The sequence below is a fragment of the Girardinichthys multiradiatus genome, chromosome 20, assembly GCF_021462225.1.
Source record: "Girardinichthys multiradiatus isolate DD_20200921_A chromosome 20, DD_fGirMul_XY1, whole genome shotgun sequence".
In the NCBI taxonomy this organism is placed as follows: Eukaryota; Metazoa; Chordata; class Actinopteri; order Cyprinodontiformes; family Goodeidae; genus Girardinichthys; species Girardinichthys multiradiatus.
Genome location: NC_061812.1, coordinates 221,133 through 243,760, shown reverse-complemented (window position 1 = coordinate 243,760; position 22,628 = coordinate 221,133). Strand labels below are relative to the sequence as shown.

Below are 22,628 nucleotides of genomic sequence, written 5' to 3'. Positions count from 1 at the left end.
GTCTTTATACTCAATGCCATATGTCAGCACAAGGTCCAGAGAATGAAGACAAAGGTGGGTAGGTTTGTTAATGTTTTGAGCAAAGCCAATTGAGTCTAAGATAGCATTAAATGCTATATTTAGGCTATCACTTTCAGTGTCAGCATGAATGTTAAAATCCCCCCCTATAATAACTTTATCTGTATTTAACACTAAATCAGATAAAAGGTCTGAAAACTGATCTAAAAATTGAGAGTAAGGGCCTGGTGGACGGTACAAAACAACAAACAGAAGTGGTTTTAGTGCTTTGCAATTTGGATGAGGAAAACTAAGGATTAAATATTAAAAAGAGTTGTAGCTATTGATTGGTCTGGGACTAATCAATAAATTGGACTGAAAGATGGTTGCTACTCCTCCTCCTCGTCCAGTATTTCGAGGAATGTGAAAATTTAATTAATTAGTAGGAGTTGACTCATTTATAGTAACATAATCATCTTGCTGCAGCCAGGTTTCTGTGAGGTAAAATAAATCAATCTGATTGTCACAAATCAGGTCACTAACTAGCAAAGTCTTTGAAGAGAGATCTTATGTTCAATAAGCCACATTTAATTGTTTTATTTTTCTTTTTAGTCTGAGTTGTGTTTATTTTTATTAGATTTTCTTGATTTCCTCTTTTTAGATTATTTTTTAATCTATTCAATTTTGGCCGTGGGCGAGACACTGTCTTAATAGGGTAATGGGTGGGTAGCAGTACAGAAGCTGCAGAGAGGAGTGTTAAACTACGACCCTGCTTCCTGGTCTGAACCCTGGGTTGTCAGAGTTTTAGAGAACTAATAAATTCAGCCAGATTCCTAGAAAGAAGAGCTGCTCCATCCAAAGTGGGATGGGCCTTCAGGGTGCTATGTTTATGTTACTGTGCTATTTTTTACATTTTAATGTAAACTTGCTTAATTCTGCAATATTTCTCCGAAAACCGTGTTAGTGCTGCCCTCTGTATGGAAGCAAATTGTTACCATATTTAAAATGAAAAAGCATTTCCAGAAATACTTTTTCATTTTAAGAATGTGGCTGCACTATTTGACCCATAAATAAAATTAGTAATCAATCATCCTATTTGCATTTTCTTCTTCATGACTGCACATTTTATGCCATAATCAAAAAGAGAACAAAGCAGACATTGCTTTTTCGTTTTCTGCCCGCAAAGTTCTGCCCAGAACTAGAAAATGAAAAAGCATTCCGAGCTGCGGGCGCAGAAGAGTGACGTCAGCAGCCGTTCTTCCTCAGCTCCCTGCTGACCGAGCTACCCATCTTGTTCAGTAGGGGGCGCTGTGCACGTCTGCATTGCATTACATTGCAAACGTGCCGAGAAATTGATTGAATTGCAGCAGGACCGAGCTCAATTTGTGGCAGTGGCAGGAAGAACTGGTAGTTCTGGTGGCAGGAAGAACTGGTAGTTCTGGTGGCAGGAAGAACTGGTAGTTCTGGTGGCATCCTTGTGGCCTGAGACATCCAGCGTGTTTTTAAGCATTTATTTATAATTTTCTGAGAGTGATAATTCAGAATAGCCGCTCGTGCTCTATAATAAACCGTCTGTTTGTGCAATAAATCTTCGTCATCCTTTCAACACGTCACACAAACACATAGTGCTATTTATTTTCCATGTCAAGTAAATACAATCACCTTATGTTATGGGTCTAAAGCTGTTTATTAAATAATAATCAATAATGAAATCATTATTTAAAGGTAACAGGCTATAACAATAATGACAACCCATTTGCCGATAATCAGCATCAGCTTCCACAAAAACAGCAGCAACCGCCTTGGCAAGTTTTTACGGCCGGTCTGGCACTTTCTGGCATCCTCGCAGAATCCCTGCCACCCTGCGGCAGCTTCGGTGGCACTTTACGGACAGACCACGAAAATGAAAAAGCATTTCTGGAAATGCTTTTTCATTTGAAATATGGTAACGATTTGCTTCCATGCCCTCTGTGGGTTGCACAGTTGCTCCTGCAGTTGAAGTTTCCTATTGGATGAAATGGTCCAGCTTGGTCCATGTCTACGTCACAGCACCACGTTCAGGTATAAACCCACCTCACTCAGACCCTGTAGTGAGTCAAAAGTTGGACCTGCCAGCATTGATCGTAGCGTTTTATGCTTTACACCTGTGATCATTTGCTTTACTGGAGATAATATAAATCTACATGTAAACTTTCTGAAAGTTTGTTACAGCTTTGAACGTTAGCCCATGTTAAGCTATGATGCTGCTAACATTAGCCACGCAGAAACTGGACCCGTTTTGTCCTCCACTGCCTCGGCAGCGCCAGATTCGGGACGCAGCCCTTAGAAGACAGCGTCACACCTAGCAACGGGGTCAACCACACCTAGCAACGGGGTCAACCACACCTAGCAACGGGGTCAACCACACCTCCTCAATAAGAGGAGTTTCTCCTCCTCAGAAGCAAACTGAATCACTGAAGTTCAGGCTCCTTGGCAGGAAGTTTGGGCTGTTAGCAGCTCTGTGAGAGACTCGGAGGATCTTTGGGGATACGAGTCCTGAACATGTAAGAAACCCCTAAAAAGGTCTCAATGAACTTATTTCAAAGATGGAAAGACATTTTTATTGAAATCTTTTAACACAAGGATCATTTAGGGATTAAATCACTTTCTGTAAATAACAGTAAGAACATTTAATGAGGTGTTCTTTCAGGGGTACCACAGCTTGGACTGAATGTTCTCCATCACGTCAGGCTAAATGAACAGTGATGTCATCACCGGTCCAACCATCTGCTGCAGATAAACAGGAAGTTCTGATCAGATGGGGTGAATCAGTTGATTTCCAGCAAGTGGAACCAAAGAAAAGTAGATACCCTGAACTCTCGTTTAACAGTGACTATTTATTTAACGGTTCCAGCCCAGGCAGGTTCTCCAGAATGTTCTGCTATCTGTTCCTTGTCTTTAAATTCTGCAGATATCTGTACCTCTGAAGACAGTTCTCTGGTTCTAACACAAATGAGTGGATACATCAGCAATAACCTGACCCTCATGCTCTACAGGATATGACATCGCATTTTTATTAGAAAAACACAAACAGAAAGGAAGCTGTGAGGTCATCACAGTGGGAGGGGTCACTCTATTCCTTCCTGTTTGTCTTTGATGGCGACTCTGAAACGTTCCTCCAACAGCGACAGCTCGCTGATCAGGTCTGTGATGGCGTTGGTGAACGCTTCCTGGGGAGGACATGACATCACTTCCAGTTAGACATGACCTGCTGTCAACATTAATGTATTTTAACTGCTGTGTGTGTTACCTGTGGACTGTAGTCAGGTGTGGTCTGGACTCGGATGACGATCTTGTGTTCCAGAGGATGAGGAACTTTGTAACCAGCAAACAGAACCTGAGGATCCTTCAGAAGCTGACTGGAACACACACACACACACACACACACACCTGGTCAGTAGGACAAACTGGGATTCTACCTGTTGGAGCTAAAGTCCTGAATGCTGTCTGTCAAGGGATGGAACTAAAGAACCAGTCATCAGAATCTCATCCAGGTACCAGACGTGGACTAATACGGAGTGAAAATGCAGCCAAACGACCACTGGGAACTCTTCTTCTGCTTCTATGGTGGTTGTCAAACAACTTCTAGGTACATTAGTGCCACCTTCCAGAGAGGAGTATGACTCTGTGGTAACCTCTGGTATTCTCTACGCTGCCGTCTGCTGGGCCCCAGGCAGCACAGAGCGGGATAGGAAGAGATTGAACAAGCTGGTTAGGAGGACCAGCTCTGTCCTGGGCGACCTTCTTGACTCTGTGGAGGTGGTGGGTGAGAGGAGGATGCCAGCCAAGCTCACATCCATCATGGACATAACCTCTGACCCACTGCACCGGACTGTAGAGGAGCTGAGCAGCTCCTTCGGGGGCCGACTGAGACGCCCTCAGTGCAGGAAGCACCATCACAGGTCCTCCATCGCCACCACAGGTCCTCCATCGCCACCACAGGTCCTCCATCGCCATCACAGGTCCTCCATCGCCATCACAGGTCCTCCACAAGTCCTCCATCGCCACCACAGGTCCTCCACAGGTCCTCCATCGCCACCACTGTCACACTGTTCAGTTCTACTGTATAATAACTAGTGCAACAACCTCTGTACCTGTAATCATTGTCACAAATGATTGCCACTTTCTACTGTACATAAATAATTTTATTTTTATTTTATTCTATTATTACTACTTGTTTTTGCACATCTATCTTGTTCTTCTTTGATTGCACATTTTTCCATAACTATCTGCACCCTACTTGTGTGTTACTAAGAGTTACGGCTGTAACAAGTTCATTTTTCAGTTGTGAGGTCAATAAAGCCCATCTTACCAGAACCATCACATTACTCACACACTTTATCAACAAGAACTAAATCCCCTGATCTTCTTGGAGGTAATTCCATTATCCTTAAATTAAACTGCCTCTAATGTAAATGAATGACTAATGTTTCTCTCTCATGTATTTATGCTGTTTCCATTTGTCTGCAATAATCTCTGTATCCTGTCGCGTCTATTTATTATGTTAAGCTATTTAATCGTGTGACTAAATCTCATCCTAGGTTATAACAGCCTCTTCTTTCTTTATTTCTATCACATTTTCATTTTCTTTTAAATGTTGTAATAATATCTGGCCTTGACTTCTCGCCATTTCTTCTTAACTGCTCTCCAAACTCCGTTTTGCTCATTTTCACATTCACCTCTAGATTTTTCTTTGCTGTAAATTTTGCTAATTTGTCAGCCAACTGAACATGTGCAGGAAGGAACCCACATGAACTTTATCACAGGGACATCTGGATCAGTAAGGAACACATGAAGGTTCGGTGGTGTGGGTGAGCTGGACCCCAACCACCCGCTCTGATAATGTCCTTCAGCCTGTTGAATGTTGTCTGTATGGTTCTGTGTTGTATCAGCATTGGATGTTGCTGGGTCAGACTAGGTCAGGGTTCTACGGTGTTGTGTGAGTCTTACGCTCGGATGATGTTGCCCAGCGTGTGGTCCTCCTTGTTCAGCGTGAACAAACAGGCGTTGGGAACTTTTGTGTCTTTGCTGATGCTGATCTTTTTCTCTCCCTCAAACAGCAGAAATGACTCAAAGGCTGGAGGAGCGTTCATCTTTCCGTCCGAACCGAAGCTGGAGCAGAATTACCACCAAGAAATTGGGGAAACACTTCCGCTCAAACACTTTTCTGTTTGTTTGGAGCCGGTTTGTGAACCAGCTTCAGGGCCCACTACCGGCGCCTGCCGGACAGGCTGTGGAACTGCAAGTGAAAATCACAAGCATAAACCAACAGTATTTCAGTAAATTAAAATCTAAATTATGACGCTGTGAAGAATCAGCTGGTAAAATGAGAGGCAGATTTAATCTATTAATATCAAAATAATGTAATATTCTGAATGAAATTAGGGACAGTTTAGGCATTTACTCAATGAATCAGCTAAAATTATTTAGAAAACGGAATTTATTGACTGCAGAGCGAATAGGAAAACCTCGTAGAAAATCAAAATAAACGCGACTGTTTGCTTGCTTGTTAGAATTTTAAGATTATAATTTTTAACCTCGTATCTGTGACGTCCGCATTAACTGTACCTTACGCAGTTTCCGGTTTAATTTAATCGCAGTGCGATTTGTTCTATAACCAGTTGTCTGATTGGAACATTGTGCGTCTTGTGGTTTTGAAAGTCGGGCGCTGATTGGCTGTTTGTAAAGAAAAGTCGGTTTAAACTGAGGGGCGGGAGAAAGTTCAGTTTGTACTCCGAACCGGCACCAGCTCTATTCGGACTGAGACCGAACTAACACCTAACTTGTACCTGGTGAGTCTTGCAGGTGGACAGGCCAGCTAGCTAATCTGTTTACATGTTGATGTCACGTGTTGTTTATTTCTGTGACCGTCGAGACAAACAGGCTAACGGCTGTTAGCATGTAGCTAAAATAAGTTTAACGAATTCATCTGGGTTCTGACCCGTAGCCCGCAGGTACCAGCGGGCCGTGAGGATAAGGGTTCCGCTCCTGTTCTGTTCGAGAGTTTTAACCGGGTCTAAGGTGGCTTATTTCCCACCGTCTTGAAGAGCGTTCGACCTGTTCGGTTCGGTTTGTTTTATTCTCTCTGTCCCCAGCAGCAACCGGACCGCCATGGCCTCCCAGAACATGGACCCCGCAGCGGCTGCAGCTTCATCCACAGCTGCCCTGAAGGGGAGTGATAGCGCCAGCAGCGCGACCAGAGGCTCGGTGACCAAGCGGTGAGTCCCGAAACGGAACATCACAGGACCGGTCCAGTTACGGGAGATATACTGTCCTCTGGTTATCTGAAGCGTTATTTAACTATGTTTATTCTGAAATTTAGCATCACTCTGTTACCATGGTAAAAGATAAACAAGACCTGCACAGAACCGGTTCAGAGTCTGACATAAAACTGACTTTAAACTAATCAAAACCGACGTGGCAGAACCCATCCGAACCTGCAGCAGACCTGGCAGCTTTTGATTTCCGAGTCACTTGATCCAGTACCTGTGTAAGTCTGGTATGAACTGGTCCATAATTCAGGTGTTGCCTGAGTTTGATGGGCTGTCTTGTGTACCGATTAGTGATTGGTCAGTTTCAGATGTTTCAAGGTTAAAGGTTGGTCCATCAGTCTTCTCAGCTGGTGATTGTCTCACAGTGGGAAGCTGCTGACCCAAACAACAAACCAATCAGGAATCATATTGTAAGCATCATCCTTTCTGCAAGTAGGACCTAGTCTCGGTCCAAGTGCAGGTCCGGCCCTCAGTATGGACTCGGCTCTGAAATGCAAGGTTCCTGCAGGGTTTTAGTCCTGCAAATAACTGAGTGAAACAGCTGGAAACATCATCATTCCTCTGGGATCAGGCTTTCTAACTCTGTGTGTGTCTACAGGCTGCAGCAGGAGCTGATGACCCTCATGGTGAGTTCACCTTCTGATTGCTTTCTGTGTTTCCTGTCGGGATGTCGTCTGGGTGGGAAACGTGACGAAAACGTAGAGGGAACATGATCAGTAGAACTACTGACTGCTTTAATCAACTTCTACAGCAATAAGAATAATCACTCCTTTATTCTTTCTGTATGTTTATCTGTGTATTTATATCATTCTGAAAATGTCTTTCTATCTCCATCTACGAGATTCTGAATTTTCATGTCAACCTCAAGAAGCTCTGGAGAGTCTGTGTGTAATCGGTATCATCGGTCTGGATGAGGTGATTCTGAACGTTCTCCAACTGCTTTTATTGAAAGAAAAACTGTTCCAACGAGGAATGAGTTTAAAATCTCTGCTCAGCTTCTGTTTTTCTTCAACAAACGAGGAGTTCTGGAGGTGTCCAGTTCAGCCCAGAACATTAACATCTCTGGCAAGTTTAGACTGAAAGCAGTATTTAAATTTTACAACATGTTTCTCCTGGTAGAAGGCATCCCACCCAGAGTCCAGGCTCGGATTCAGTTTATTTCTATAGCACCAATTCACAACACAGGTCGTCTCAAGGCTCGTCACGAAGGCATGACACACAGGCACCATTACTAGGCATTGAGTCAGAAAGTTAGAAGACTGGTTCTTAAAGGCCAATAAAGTTCTAGGAGTAGAAGAATGTGTTGCTTCTACAGTTTCACTTGAATATAAGTGGTAAAATAATATATAATGCAAGGATTTCAATATTCCTTTACGGTAACTTTGTGGGGCGACAGTGGTAGAGGTTCGTCCTGTAACTGGTGGGTTGCCGGTTCGAACCTCAGCTCTTGTCTCTCAGTCGTTGTGTCCTTGGGCAAAACACTTCACCTGCCTTGCCTGGAGGTCGGAGGGTGCCGATTGTATGGCAGCCTCACTTCTGTCAGCTGTGGCTACAATGTAATCTACCACTGTCAGTGGGTGGATGAATGGATGGATGACTGGTTGTAGTGTGGAGAGCTTTGGGGTCTCCAGGGACTTGATAAAGCTCTGTACGGGTCCATTTACCATTTATTAGTGGAGTTTATGAAGGGTTCTGAATCTGAATTCCTGGACATGTTAGCATTAGGCTAAAATAGGCTATGCTAGTGTTTTTATTCTTCATCACTAGTGTTGATGTCTCACCTGCTCCCTTATGAACAAATATTCATTTACACATTTTGCTGCATCGGCAGCCAGAGCTTCCTGGTGTTTTATCTTCTCTGGCCGTCGCTGCCAGCTGTGACAGACGGCCTCAGAAGAAGAAAGGAGGAGGCATCTGGGAACTTCAGGCAGATAATGGAGTGAGCCGCATGGATTGTTTCTTTTAAAAAATCAAGCACGACCAGAACCAAACATTACAAACCGACACGAAAAACATGAACACCTTCTGAATTATGAAGCATTAAATAATGATGTCATCGGAGCGCCTTGGTGTTCATGTGTTGGTTCCTGAAACAGAACATTTTGTTCTGTTTCAGGCACCTCAGACATGCCCTGATTAGAGCTGCATGAGATAGAAGATGGATGCTCTGCTCCCACGATGCTGTCAGGAATGTTCCTTGCAGAAGGAATTGGATCAGAATTTGTCAGATGTTGGAGGATGAAATCAGGTCTCCACCAGATAATCCAGAATGAATTTATATGACCTGACCCGTTTCTCTGATTAAAAACATTGCAGCTCCAACAGAACCAACTTGACTCAGGGACCAAACATTAGGGTTGAAGTAGAAGCAGGCTTTGATTAAACTGGTGAAGGGATAGCTGCAGACTGGACACCAGTTCACTCTGAGCATGCTCCACTCAGGTTAATTACTCATTTGTGGTCTGATGGTCAGTTCAGTTCTGCTGAATAGCAGTCGGTGCTGTGAGGTTCTTGCTGTGCCTGCCAGGTCATGTGACCAGTGTGTGTTCCTGCTGCAGATGTCAGGTGATAAGGGCATCTCGGCGTTTCCTGAATCAGATAATCTCTTTAAATGGGTTGGAACCATCGATGGAGCTCAAGGGACGGTACGCACCCAAACCATATCTCACCTGTCTCTCATTCTCACGGTCTGGGGGTCCATGGATTTCAGGCTACTCTCTCTCCCCTTTAGGTGTATGAAGGGCTGCGGTACCGACTGTCCCTGGATTTTCCGGCCGGGTATCCATATCAGGCCCCACGTGTGAAGTTTGTGACTCCATGCTTTCATCCCAACGTGGACAATCAGGGATTTATCTGTCTGGACATCTTGAAGGAAAAGTGGTCTGCTCTGTATGATGTTCGCTCCATTCTCCTGTCCATCCAGAGCCTGCTGGGAGGTAACTGCTCAAACAGATCCAGTTCTGATGATTCTTCAGCGTGTCACTTATTCGCTGTGTTCTCCTCAGAACCCAACAACGACAGTCCTCTGAACATGGCCGCAGCAGATATGTGGGAGAACCAAGATGGTAAGCAGCTCAGAACCTCCCCAAACCTCTGAGACAGTGAAGTTGAAGTGGACGGTACCAAACATGTTCTGATCCATTAGTGACTAGGGTTGTACTGATGCTAAAATTTTAACTTGGTACCATTTTTGAGACCGCTGCAAATTATTTTTTGAAGGAACATAGTTCTTTCTAGTAAAGAGAAAAATATGATTAAGTACAATATGACAATATTTAAATTTCCTTTTTATCAGAGAAACCGATAAGTACAGAACAATTCAGCCTCCATTCAGGAAAAGATATGATATAAATGTGACTTCCCTGGTTGTAAAACCGTAAACAGGATTTGACTTAGTATAAGTGTTAATATTCTTAATGAAGTATGTACCTTTGATTTAGTTGTGTAATTATTGGCTTATCTTTAGTGAGCCATGGTGTGTTTCCATTCAATCTGATGCTGATACAAATAAATGTTACTGCTGAGGGACAAATAAAGGTTCATTCTTAATATTTTTGTGTCTTAAGGATTATATTTCCTCAATAAAAGACAGCAAGAATAAAAAAAAACATTAAAAACGTGTATTTTAAACATTTTAATTTAGTGTTGAAACAATCTGAAACCTCTGGGATGTTGTTTATGGTGGACTTCAGTTGAATCCTTTTCAATTTTCCTTTGTATTTCTTCCGATGTTCTTCACTTGATGTGGACCATGTTCCGTCTGTTAAGTTAAAAAAAAAAAAAAAAGACCGGACCGTTTCGTGGTTCTGAACTCCACGGGTAGCTCAGTCCAACAGAACCCCATCATTGGTCTGTCTGAGTCCTTGAAGCTAATATTTACACAGATAGCGTTGGCTTATGTCATCCAGGAGGTTTACTCCTTCACTGCTGCAGATACTGAAGCTTTACTGACCTTTTTAAGTTTCCCTCAAACATCAGGGTTGTAGCGTTACCGCAGCTAGCATGTAGTGTTTGCATGTAGCATTATGCAGCTAGCATGTAGCATTAGCATTTAGTGTTAGCACAGCTAGCATGTAGCGTCTGCTTGTAGCATTAGCGCAGCTGGCATGTAGTGTTTGCATGTAGCATTATGCAGCTAGCATGTAGCAATAGCATTTAGTGTTAGCGCAGCTAGCATTTAGTGTTAGCGCAGCTAGCATGTAGCGTCTGCTTGTAGCATTAGCGTAGCTGGCATGTAGTGTTTGCATGTAGCGTTTAGTGCAGTTAGCTTTTAGCATTAGCCTGTAGTGTTAGCTTGTAATATTAGCGCAGGAAGCTTGTAGCATTATTGTTAGTGCAGCTAGCTTGTAGCATTGGTCGGTATGTCGTATATCTCATGTCAGTCTGCCTCTTTGGGAAAGTATCTCTGAACAACGCTTTGTGTTTGCCTTAGGGTTAGGGCTAGCATGTTTCCTCTGGCTGTAGTGGCCATGTTACCAGAGGTTTAACTTCCAGCTGCAGTTCAGGGAGGAGAGGGACTCAGGGTCTTTATTATTGCAATGTTTTTTATATGGATTATATGTATATTTTAATTATTTTGACAAACATATTGGTGACCCAATGTTAATATTTATCAAGTCAGCACTATAGGCTGAACAGGACCAGTAACTCTGTAGCCAGCCAAAGCACAGCCAGTCTGATCAGAGTTTCAGGTATCAGCTCTCTCCACCACATTCAGCTTTTTATTCTAACAGCTGAACTCAATTAAAGGTCCACATTTAATACGAGCTGTGTGCAGGGGATGATTGGAGCTGCAGCCTGACTGTTGTTTCTCTTGCAGCCTTCCGAGCTCACCTCCACGCCACATTCCAGAAGTGAAGCAGCTCCTCCTTTCTTCCTACTGCCTGATTGTATCATATTTTTATGTTTGTTCGCCATACTGTGTTAATAAAGTTCTTAATTCAACCCTGACTCTGTGTGTAATTAGCCAGTAGATAAGGTGGTGCTGACAGGTGAATATGTTTCTCGGATGAATTATTTTATTTCTGGAAACATTGCACTGCTCAGACTTTCAGAGAAACCAGTATATGTTCATGTGGCCAATTGGGAGATATTTGCTATCTGCAGGATAAGCTTCAGCAGAACATGACCCTCAGAAGGCGACTGTGGCTCAGTAGGAAGAGTAGTCGTCTTGCAATCAGAAGGTTGTGGGTGCGATTCCAGCTTCCTCCTGCCATATGTCAATGTGCCCCTGGGCAAGGCACTTAACCTCAAGTTGCCTACTGATCTGCGTATCGGTGTATGAATGTGTGAGCGTTAGTGAGTGTGATTGGGTGAATGTGGCTCTAGTGTAAAGTGCTTTGATTGGTCTGTATGACTGGAAAAGCACTATATAAGTTAATTTATCATTTAGAAGTTGGTTCCCTTCAGGCGTTTCCTTCAACCTTTTCATATTTCCTGTGCCCTTCCTTCCCTTCTTCCTTGTGCACTTCTTTCTGTCCTTTTGTTTGTTTCCTTGTTTTGATTCTTTCCTCCTTCTAAGTGTCCTTCTTTCCATCCTCATACTTTGTCTTTTGTTGTGTGTGTGTGTCCTACTTCTTTCTTGTGTACTTTCTCTCTCATGTCCTTTTCTTACCATTGTCCCTTCCTTCTTGCACCTTTTCATTCTCATGTCCTACCCCCATTTCTCTCTTCTATTCAACCATTGCTCCTTCCTTGTGTCTTTCCCTCCTTTGGTCCCCCTTCCTGTGTTCCAGGTTTTTATTTTCCATCATTTCAGAAAGTGAAAGTGTTATATTACATAGATCCAACACGCATACCGTTAAATATTCCAAGCCTTTATTTCTTGTAATTCTGATGATTCTGAGAATCAAAACCCAACATTCAGTGTCTCAATATCAGAATATTACATAAAACCAATAAAGGATATTTTAAACGGGAATGTCAGAATTCTAAATATGTTCATTTCTATGCTCTCGGTACCTGGTCTGGGCTTCTGTTGCTTGAATTACAGCATCAGTGCGGGATGGCATGAAGATCAGCCTGTGGTTCTACTGAGGTGTTCTGGACGCTTCGGTTGCTTTGATAGCTGCCTTCAGGTCATCTCTATTGTTGGTTTTGGTGTCTCATCTTCCTCTTGACAGAACTCTATACATTCTGTATGGAGATCTTGATGGACCATTGCGTATGCTGGTCCATGGCCATTGGACCAGCTTTTGGCACCTTTTGGCAGTGTGGGCCGGTACAAAGTCCTGCTGGAAACTGAAATCATACAGCTTGTCAGTAGAATGAAGCATGAAGTGCTCTGGAATGTCCTGGTAAATGGCTGTGGACTAAAGAAAACAGTGGACCAGAACCAGCAGATGATATGGCACTCCAAATCATTGACTGTAGAAACTTCACACTGGACTTCAAGCAACATGGATTCTGGACCTCTTCATTCTTCCTCATTCTGAGACCTTGATTTCCAAATGAAATGAAAACTTTAATCTCAAAAGAGGTCTTTGGACCACTGAGCAACAGTTCTCCTCAGTCCAGGTAAGATGCTTGTAGCCCACGTGTAGGAACCATCTGTGCTTAGTGGTTCTGGATGCGCTGACTCCAGCGTCAGTCCACCACTTAAGAAGCTCCACCAAAGTCTTGAAATGATGTTGCTTGACGATCCACTTGAGGCTGCGGTTATCCCTGTTCCTGAGGCACCTTTTCATACTACATTTTTCCTTTCACTCAACTTCCTATGAGTATACTATAACTTTTTCACAATATTCACATTTTTTCAGACACATCATTTTTGGTTTTCATTCTCTGTAAGCTGTACCCATCCAGACAGACGGATTCATAGATAGTCATTTCTAGCTTATCTTGGAAGTTGACTCTGGAAATGTAGAGAATTTTTACATGAAAAAAACTTAGTTAAATTCACTTGGATTACATTACTGATGTTATTTGCTGCAGGGGAACCGGTTCTGTTTTCTTTGGTAAAGGGGAACCAATCTTGAAGTGTTTGTGCCTATCCAACACAACTAAGTCTGCAGCATTTCCCCGGGCAGCAGGCGGACATGTTGTTTCTATTTCTACTGTTGGAGATCACCTCAACCTCCATAATGTCCTCCAGGCTGTCCTCTGGATCATCTGGGTCGCTGAGAACTTCGGCCCAGGCTGGCTGGGTTGCCTCCACTGACCAGAAAGCTACTGGAACCTGCAGAACAAGTTAACGTTAAACACGGTTCTGGTGCTCCAGAGGCTCTAACAGGAGGTTGTAACTCACCCTCTGCTGTAGCTCACTTAGCAGGGACTCCAGTCCTGCAATATGATCGGTCAGTTTAGGACTCGGCCCTTCCTCTAAAACCAGCCAGGGTATCTGGACCAGAGCCACACGGGCTGCCAGACCCACCAGACCATCGGTACATCCTGAGTGGTGGTGGGGGGGGCAGAGAGACACGTAAGGTCAGACAGGCTGCAGAGATTGAGATGATGTTTTAGTTAAAGAAATTTTTCTGAAGCAGTAAATGCTTCAGTCTGCCCTCTGGAGGAAAACCCTGCAGCTGCTGAAGGTGTCCTCAGAACTCTGAACTGTCCCTTTATCAGCTCCTAGAAGGTAAATGTACCTAGGCCAATCACAAACTGCAGGGCAGAGCCAACAACCTACCTGTGTTTACCAATGAGCATCTGTTTGAACGTTGAGTCAGAGGAAACTGACCAATCAGATCTTTGGCCTTTTGGAGCTCACACAGGAAGTTCTCCACTACAGACAGGAAGAGGACCCAGAGACGCTCTGAAGCTTGTCTGTCCTCCACAGCTATTGGGGCGGAGTCGCAAGCTGACAGCAGGCGAAGCAGGCGATGAGACAAGCCTGCATTGGGACAGGTGAGAGACAAACAAACAGGTTGAAATCAGACAGGTAACAGACAAATGAGAGACAGACTGGTGTTACCTGAGCAGATCCGGTGAGCCAGTGCTCTCGTCTCGCCGATTTCTTCCCGTAGGTAGCTGTTATCGGCTGTACTTCCAAGCGACGCCACCAATTGTTGGAAACAGGAAGTGACTCGACTCAGAGCGTTCTGAGCGCGCTCACACTCTTTCTGGTATCTCTGTCGCCCAGCTGTGAGCTCATCCACTGAACGACGCCACCGACTCATGATGTAACCACCTGACTGGAAGAGATAGCTTGATGTACCTGTGACCTCCTGACCAATTAGAGCTCAGCACCTGTCTTTGCCTGTGATAACATCAGAATGTTTGCAGATAGTAACGCACAGTAAGATGCTGGCGCTTTAAATTGTGTGAGATTTCATTTATAGTGATCATATGATCTTTAATCAGCGGGTGGAACCTTCAGAGAACATCCTACCAATAATAGCCTAAGGAAAACAGTGAGGAACCAGGTGAAAAGCAGAATTAAATCCACATTCAGTTAAAGAATGCTTTATTAACCCCAAAGGGAAATTAATGTTGTTGTGACTCATTATGCAGGTTTCCTCAAAGACTTGTTGCAGATGCTGATGACTGTTGTCAGGAAGGATCTCTTGCAGAGGTCACCAGAACTAAAGAGCCCTTTGTATACAGTCTGATGAAGAGGATGCTCAGGGTTCTCCATAATGTTCTTCATTTCATGAAGAATCCTTCTTTCCACAATGATCTCCAGAGGTTCTAGAGGAGTCCCCAGAACAGAACCAGCCTTTTTTATCAGCTTGTTGAGGTTTTTTAAGTCCCTGGTTCTGATGCTGTTTCCCCAGCAGATGATGGAGAAGAGATCAGACTCTCCACAACAGACTTATAGAAGATATGCAGCATCTTGCTGCAAACACTGAAGGTCCTAAGCTTCCTCAAGAAGTACAGTCTGCTCTGTCCCTTCTTTTAGACGGCTTCACAGTTGCATCTCCACTCTAGTCTGTTGTCCAGGTGAACATCGAGGTATTTATACTCCTCCACCACCTCCACTTCTTCTCCCATGATAGAAATAGTTTTTGACTTATTCCTGTGTCTCTTAAAATCTACAATCATCTCCTTTGTTTTAGTCACATTCAAAATGAGATGATTGTTTCCACACCATGCCACAAAGTGGTCCACCACCTTCCTGTAGTCAGTTTCTTGTCCATCTCTGATCCACCAACAACTGCAGAATCATGAGTATTTCTGCAGATGACAGGAGTCTGTCTTGTACTGAAAGTCTGGCGCCCATGCTCAGGGCCACTCCAATTCCATCGATGGGCGCGCTTGCATGCTGGCGGACATCATAGCAAGTAGTTAATGCTAAAGATGTCTCTGTCCCTGTGGCGCTAGGCCCGCCTCCTACAGATGACCTGGCGGGGAAATTTGCCTTGGTGCAACCCAAGCCAACAACACCCGGTCCGGCCCTGTTTCCCAGTGGTAACGGTGTACCCATCAGGCTCCTTACTGTGTTGAAAGTGAAAGTGGAGACTGGAACCTTTATCCTGACCTGATCTATCAAATCGGGAGAAAATTCGACAGAGCAGTTGTGGATATTTTCGTGACACGGGAGAAGGCACAGTGTGGTTCTCACTAAACCCACAGGAGGATCCACCATAAGGCCTTTGCACACAGTCCATGGCCAAAGATGCTCTTTTACGCTTTCCCTCCGGTGCCGCTGATCCCACGGACCCTGGATCAGGTGCGAGACTAACAGCTTTTTAGCAATTCTTATTACAGCAAGTGCTGTCAGGCCGCCCATGGCAGCTGCCATTGAGGGAGGATGCACTCCTCTGAGCAGAAAGGGGGGTACCCAGAGATAGGCCAGTGTCTCTGGATCTGGCCTTTGAACAGGAGCGCTTGGAGAAGCCTGCCCTCCCGCGGGAGGTCATGCGCAAAATTCAGCGAGCATGGGCTGCTTCTACTTCAGCTTCAATTAAACTTCTGTCATTTAAAACAGCTCTGCTGTTATTGCTCTGACATCTCCAAAGAGAGTGAGTGATTATTATTTGCTCTCTCTGTTGCACCTTCCTGTCTCAGAATACAGGCCATCTGCAGCTCAGTAGAGCTGCATCCTAATCTTGCTTTTACTCCCAAAAGATCACAAGCTCATTTAGGTCCAGAGTGATAACTCTGAATGGCTTCTGTTCCACTCATAACTCTGAGGAGAAAGCCACATTGTATCTTCTCTGTCCCATGTGCGTGCTCTCATTTTATGTGGCATATACGGCTACGCTGCGATGCACCTAGGATCTGTTTGTGGATTACAGAAAGAACTTTGCAGGACAGCCGCTGTCTGCTCAGCACCTTTCACACTGGTTATGTGAGGCTGTTTCACATGCTTATGCTTTTTCTGGACTGGATCTTTCAGAGAAGCTCAGACTGGGGGGATTCCATTCTCCAAAACTCTATAGAGGAATGACAGTAGGGGACATTTGCACAGCAGCTTCCTGGTCATCAACTACTGCTTTCAATCCATCTGGCAAATGTCCGCTCTCTAAGTAACAAGATGGACGAGCTGCTTCTTCTCACCGGTAAAAACACGGACCTCCGTGGATCAGCGGTTCTCTGCGTCACCGAGACATGGCTGAGTGAAAACATCCCGGACCGAGCACTGTTGATGCCGGACTTCCAGCTGATCAGAGCGGATCGCAGCGTGGAGCTATCGGGGAAGAAGCGAGGAGGCGGAATCTGCTTTTATATAAATGAAGGTTGATGCAGAGATATAAAAGTTCTGGAAAAACATGTAGTCCTGATCTGGAGTCATTTTCCATAAACTGTAAACCGTTTTATTCACTGAGAGAGTTTTCCTCGTTTATAATAATCGGCTCATATTTTCCACCGCATGGCTGAACTTCTGCTGCTGAAAAACATCTTGCTGAGCTGATTACAGACCTGGAGAAAAAATACATGGACTCTTTCATCATAATACTGGGAGATTTTAACAGAGCAAACCTCTCCAATGAACTCCCCAAATACAGACAGCATATTAAGTGTCCCACCAGAGATAAAAACACACTGGACCATTGTTACACAGCTTTAAAGGACTCATATCATGCTGTTACCAGGGCTGCTCTGGGTTTTTCAGATCATTATCTAATCCACCTCATCCCAACCTACAGACAGAGACTAAGAGCTTCCAAACCCAAGGTTCACACTGTTAAGAAGTGGACTGAGGAATCAAAGCAGATGCTACAGGCCTGCTTTGATTGTACAGACTGGACTGTTTTTGAAACTTCAACCACTGACTTAAACCAACTAACTGATGTGGTGACATCATACATCAGTTTCTGTGAGGACATGTGTGTGCAGACCAAGACCTTCTGCACCTTTGGGAACAACAAGCCATGGTTTACTCCACACCTCAGGAATCTCTGCAGGGAAAAGGAAGAAGCTCACAGCAGTGGAGATTGGGTGCGGTACAGGCAGGCCAGGAACAGACTAACAAAGGAGATCAAAGCAGCCAAGAGAAGCTACAGTGAGAAGCTGAAGAACATCCTTTCTACTGGTGATGGTTCAGCTGTATGGACCGGTCTGAGAAACCTGACTGCCTACAGGAGCCCCTCCACCCATCCTGAACAGAGGATGGCTTCTACTGCAGACATGATAAGAAGCCATTCATGCCTCAAACTATCTCCTCCACACCCCATTCAGGAACAAGTTCTTCCCACAAAGCAACCAACCCCCTACCTTCAGATCCTCTGCCTGCACTAAAGATCTCCGAGGAAGATGTAAACAGCCTCTTTCAGCGCATGAAAACAAAGAAAGCTGAAGGACCTGATAACGTCTCCCCATCATGCCTGAAAGCTTGTGCTAATCAACTCGCTCCGATCTTCACAAGGATCTTCAACAAATCACTGGAGAAATGTGAGGTCCCCTCCTGCCTCAAACGATCCACCATAATCCCGGTTCCCAAGAAACCCACCATCCTAGGATTAAATGACTACAGGCCTGTAGCCCTGACGTCTGTGGTCATGAAGTCCTTTGAGCGGCTGGTGTTGAAGCACCTGAAAGACATCACAGGCCCCCTGCTGGACCTCCTGCAATTTGCTAACTGAGCAAACAGGTCGGCAGATGATGCTGTTAACTTAGGTCTACACTTCATCCTGCAACACCTCGACCACCCAGGGACGTACACCAGGATCCTGTTTGTAGACTTCAGCTCGGCCTTCAACACCATCATACCAGACATCCTCCACCAGAAGCTCACCCAGCTCAACGTCCCAGCCTCCACCTGTCAGTGGATCAACAGCTTCCTGACGGACCGACAGCAGCAGGTGAGACTGGGGAGCATCTTCTCCTGATCCAGATCAATAAGTACTGGTGCCCCCCAGGGGTGTGTTCTATCCCCACTCCTCTTCTCTCTGTACACAAATGACTGCACCTCATCGGACTCGTCCGTGAAACTCCTGAAGTTTGCAGATGACACCACTGTCATTGGACTGATCCAGGACGGTGATGAGTCTGCATACAGACAGCAGGTGGATCGGCTGGTCCACTGATGTGGTCAGAACTACCTGGAACTGAACCCACTCAAGACTGTGGAAATGGTGGTGGACTTTCGGAGAACACCACCCCCATACACCCCCCTCACCATCCTCAACAACACTGTATCGACCATGGACCACTTCAGGTTCTTAGGAACCACCATCTCTGAGGACCTGAGATGGTCTTCACACATAGACACTGTTCAGAAGAAGGCCCAGCAGAGACTGTACTTCCTGAGGCAACTCAAGAAGTTCAACCTTCCACAGGAGACTGTGGAAGGTTGAACTTCTACACTGCCATCATTCAGTCTGTCCTGTCTTCATCCATCTCAGTGTGGTTTGGTTCATCCACAAAACAGGACAGGTCCAGACTGCAACGAATAATCAGGAATGCAGAGAGAATGATCAGGGCTGACCTTCCCTCCATCCAGGACTTATACAGGTCTAGGGTCAAGAAAAGAGCTGCTAAAATCTCTGCAGACCCCACACACCCTGCACATAAACTGTTTAGAGTTTTACCTTCAGGTGGCGCTACAGAGCACTGTTCACTAAAACCAGCCGCCACAGAGACAGTTTCTTCCTCCAGGCTGTTTCTCTGTTGAAAATTCAATAGAGTACAGAACAACAGCATACAGATGTTGCAAATGCACCTTTGTATATTTGTATATTTAAGGACATAAAGATATATGCATAAATATATCTTATAATGCGCTAAAAAACAAAACCCAGAGGGAAAAGTGTACCGGAGTCAAATTCCTTGTTTGTATGTACGTACTTAGCAATAAAGCTGATTCTGATCTCTGTGTTTATTTATTACGTTTTACCTCCAGGACGTTTCCGCTTTCCCATGTCTGATTCATTTCTCCAAGTTCGGACAGAATGATTAATATTTCACTGGGCTTTTATATCGGCTAACTCTTTTGCCTGCAGGCACAAAGTGAGATCATATTTATCTTCCAGCCCCGGTTCATGACCTATGTTATCATTGTCACTATGGCTCAATTACCATCAAGCCTCCCTCTTAACATCATGCAGGATTCAATAGCTAATTGGTTTCCTCCTCCACCTGAGGAGTTGTTGACCTGCTCTGCTCCTTGTTATGCTGTCATAGATTGTCCCTATTCACAGCAGCAGGTCTTTTATCCCAGCCTCCGCCCTAAACAGAGATCATTCTCCTCTCTGTCACTCAGTAGGGCAATGTAATTACGCATGCGGAGGGCTGGGTTTTTGGAGCTATTCTGGCCTAGCAGATGTTTATTCTTGTGGTTCAGATGGACCCAGTGAGGCATAGACCACATCCTTTAAACCCACTAGCTTTAGCCTTTAAGGGTGAAGCCTTTACGAAATAGAACATTGGTTACGTATTGTAACCCGTTTCTGAGTATAGGCGCTGTCCTTGAAGCTCTGGGCCTCAGTGGTTCCTGAATGGCTGGAGAAAAAACACAATGTGGGAGCCAATTACCCAGTCAGAGTGCAATTTATACAGACCAGGGTGAGGCCACAATTGTTTTTAGTGCTCTCATGCATAGGGATGAATCCTCTAACGCCTATAGTGATAGAATTTGGGGTTAGGATATGTAATCAACTTTCTTTTCATTATGGGCTGTCTCTGAAAGAGGGGTTTATATTCCGAACAGAGAAAAACAAGACTGTGATCTGATTTGCCAAGACAAAGTCTTGCTTTGGGATAATCCATCTCATTTGCTTTTGCTGCTGCTATTTAAATCTCTGTGTGCTTAAAGAGTTAGAAAGCCAAGCAGAGAGATGCTGGAGTTGGGGATATGATCTTGCTGCCATGTTTCTTTTATGATCAATGGAAGGTGGTTTGAACTTCCTTCTTCTCTCTCTTCTTTATGCCCATACTCTGCATCCATGACGTCTCCTTTTCAGCTCATCTGGGATTTTGGGTTGTAGTTAATGTATTATTAGAAATGTTGATCAGCTGGTCCTGGTTGAAAAATAAAATCCAACATTGTTGATATGGTTATGCATCATACCAACTGTTCAAAAGTAAAAGAAATACATAAATTACCACATGGCATACAGCTATGTAACAACGGCAACTTCACACTGTCTTCTCATCCAGTACACAGAGCATAGACACAGCAACATAATAACAACAAACTTCACTGCTAAATACTTGTTGGAAAGGCAGTGAGTTTTTTAGCTCTGAGATGTGTTTAGTTCATGGTAAAGTGTAGTAATGTATCAAACATTTTGGTCCATCTAATTGTCTGTACAACTTCCCATATCCACTAGGAGAGGCTACTATTCACCTGTATCATCCTGTGGTACCAGTCCTATGAGCCAATCTAGCTGGGGTTATACTTTAGATGATTGGACAGCCTCCATGCTTGAGGAGATGAACCCACAGCCTACTCCTCAACCAGTGCAGCAACCTGCAGAGGGCGCTAGTGGATCATCATCTTGCTCAAAACACTTTGGACCATGGAAAGTCATATCTATTACTCAGTCACCACTTTTGGATCCATGTCAACCTCTCTATCCCTATACTGCTGGAGGTCAGTATTATGGGAACTACCCTCCTCCAGTTCCTCCTAGACTCCAACTCCTCCAATGTGATACTGCGCAGACATTTGACACCACTCATGGTCATCCGTGGTTGCAAAGTCTGAATCCTACAGCTCAGTCCACCTACAGCAGGGAAGCTAGTACAACTGATAAGTTGTAGGTTTAATGGCTGGACAAATCTTAAAGGAGCAGGCAATAGCAGCATCACATCCACCCCCAAGAGTAATGAGCAGTAGAAAATCTGAGACCCCTAGTGCTAAACACTGGTAAGTGCACCCTTTAGTTTTGACCTGCTCTACACTTCAATCAGTCCGATGTGAAACTGGGTCATGTAATCAGCATTAGCAGCTCAAGATGTGTGCGTAGCTGATGAAATGTAACTTTAACATTATTAAAGCTGGATGGATAATTATCATGCATTTTCCCACTATATAAGTGTAATGTGTAGCTTGGTTTTTATAGGAGTCATGACTCTTTAAGCTTGGGTTATGTTAAGTTAGTCATCTTTCATAGAATGTAAATGTTTATATATGCCAAGTAGTTTCATTAGTACTGCATAGATTATATTTCTACTTTTGTTTTATTTCTTTTATAAACCACACACACATACATATCCCAATATATCTAAATATGAGGGCTGCTGTATGTCATCTGTTCAATGATTAAAGGAACCTAAAGTTATTCAAGCATTCTGTCTGTGCTCCTTACCAGCACCCCGGGCTGAAATCAGCATCAGAACTAGCACCTATACGGTCCTTAATTCGAAAAGACACTGCTATCAAACAAAATTAGTTAGGAATCAAATCTGTAATGCCAGCAAAAGGCCACTAATTATGGAGGACCGATCCTGACAAAATTAAAAATAAAAGCAGAAATATATATGTTTTGTTTTTCCTTTTCCTTACACATGCCTTTGTTCTTTTGACATTTCCTCGTCTCTCTTCCTTTACCGTATGAATTTCTGCTTCATTATGCAAATGAGGAGGGCTGCCTTCTTCTCTCCAGCTCCTCTCCTATTGGTCAATATACAGGAAGGAGGAGGATCCATGTGCAGGCCGAGGGTGTGTCCCAATTCAGGGGCTGGATCCTTCCAAGTCCGTACTTGTGGGCTGATTACATCACAGCGTGGCGCGTAAGGTCTGTCAGATGCTGCCGACAAATGTGTCCTTCTTTTGCCCGATTTGAAGGATGCGTTGTGAGTATCCTTCACGGTCCATCTTTTCCCATGATTCATTGCGGGTCGAAGCGGTTTGGTCAAACAGGGGCAGCCATGGCAAACCACATTGGCAAAAGCTGTGAGTAAACTGTGAAAAATTACACTTTCTGTGACACAAATTAACTTCTACAATGTTTTTAGTGCGGGAATATAACTATGTAGACGTGAAATATCTGC

General features: G+C 44.2%; 3 protein-coding genes across 5 annotated transcripts; 1 reads left to right on the top strand and 2 right to left on the bottom strand.

The window, feature by feature from the left end:
* Window positions 1-3,027: 3,027 nt before the first annotated feature.
* On the bottom strand, window positions 3,028-5,240 carry polr2j (RNA polymerase II subunit J). Its single transcript, XM_047347850.1, has 3 exons — window positions 4,987-5,240; window positions 3,287-3,395; window positions 3,028-3,206 (listed from the first exon to the last, which is right to left on the bottom strand). The coding sequence occupies exons 1-3, from the start codon at window positions 5,127-5,129 to the stop codon at window positions 3,105-3,107; spliced, it is 354 nt and encodes a 117-aa protein (XP_047203806.1). The 5' UTR covers window positions 5,130-5,240; the 3' UTR covers window positions 3,028-3,104.
* A 427-nt stretch (window positions 5,241-5,667) lies between these two features.
* ube2c (ubiquitin-conjugating enzyme E2C) lies at window positions 5,668-11,252 on the top strand. 3 transcript variants are annotated; one of them, XM_047347846.1, is made up of 7 exons: window positions 5,668-5,828; window positions 6,135-6,254; window positions 6,907-6,934; window positions 8,867-8,953; window positions 9,040-9,244; window positions 9,314-9,373; window positions 11,128-11,252. In XM_047347846.1, the coding sequence occupies exons 2-7, from the start codon at window positions 6,148-6,150 to the stop codon at window positions 11,163-11,165; spliced, it is 525 nt and encodes a 174-aa protein (XP_047203802.1). In that variant the 5' UTR covers window positions 5,668-5,828; window positions 6,135-6,147; the 3' UTR covers window positions 11,166-11,252. The 3 variants fall into 3 exon arrangements, with proteins under 3 accessions (XP_047203802.1, XP_047203804.1, XP_047203805.1); XM_047347848.1 differs by having other exon boundaries at window positions 5,670-5,828; window positions 6,132-6,254; XM_047347849.1 differs by lacking the exon at window positions 5,668-5,828 and adding an exon at window positions 5,906-6,057.
* An 892-nt stretch (window positions 11,253-12,144) lies between these two features.
* zgc:109913 (regulator of G-protein signaling 9-binding protein) lies at window positions 12,145-14,564 on the bottom strand. The gene is made up of 4 exons (XM_047348706.1): window positions 14,221-14,564; window positions 13,936-14,139; window positions 13,555-13,697; window positions 12,145-13,485 (listed from the first exon to the last, which is right to left on the bottom strand). Exons 1-4 carry the CDS (start codon window positions 14,423-14,425, stop codon window positions 13,297-13,299), a joined length of 741 nt encoding a protein of 246 aa, XP_047204662.1. The 5' UTR covers window positions 14,426-14,564; the 3' UTR covers window positions 12,145-13,296.
* Between the last annotated feature and the right edge of the window lie 8,064 nt (window positions 14,565-22,628).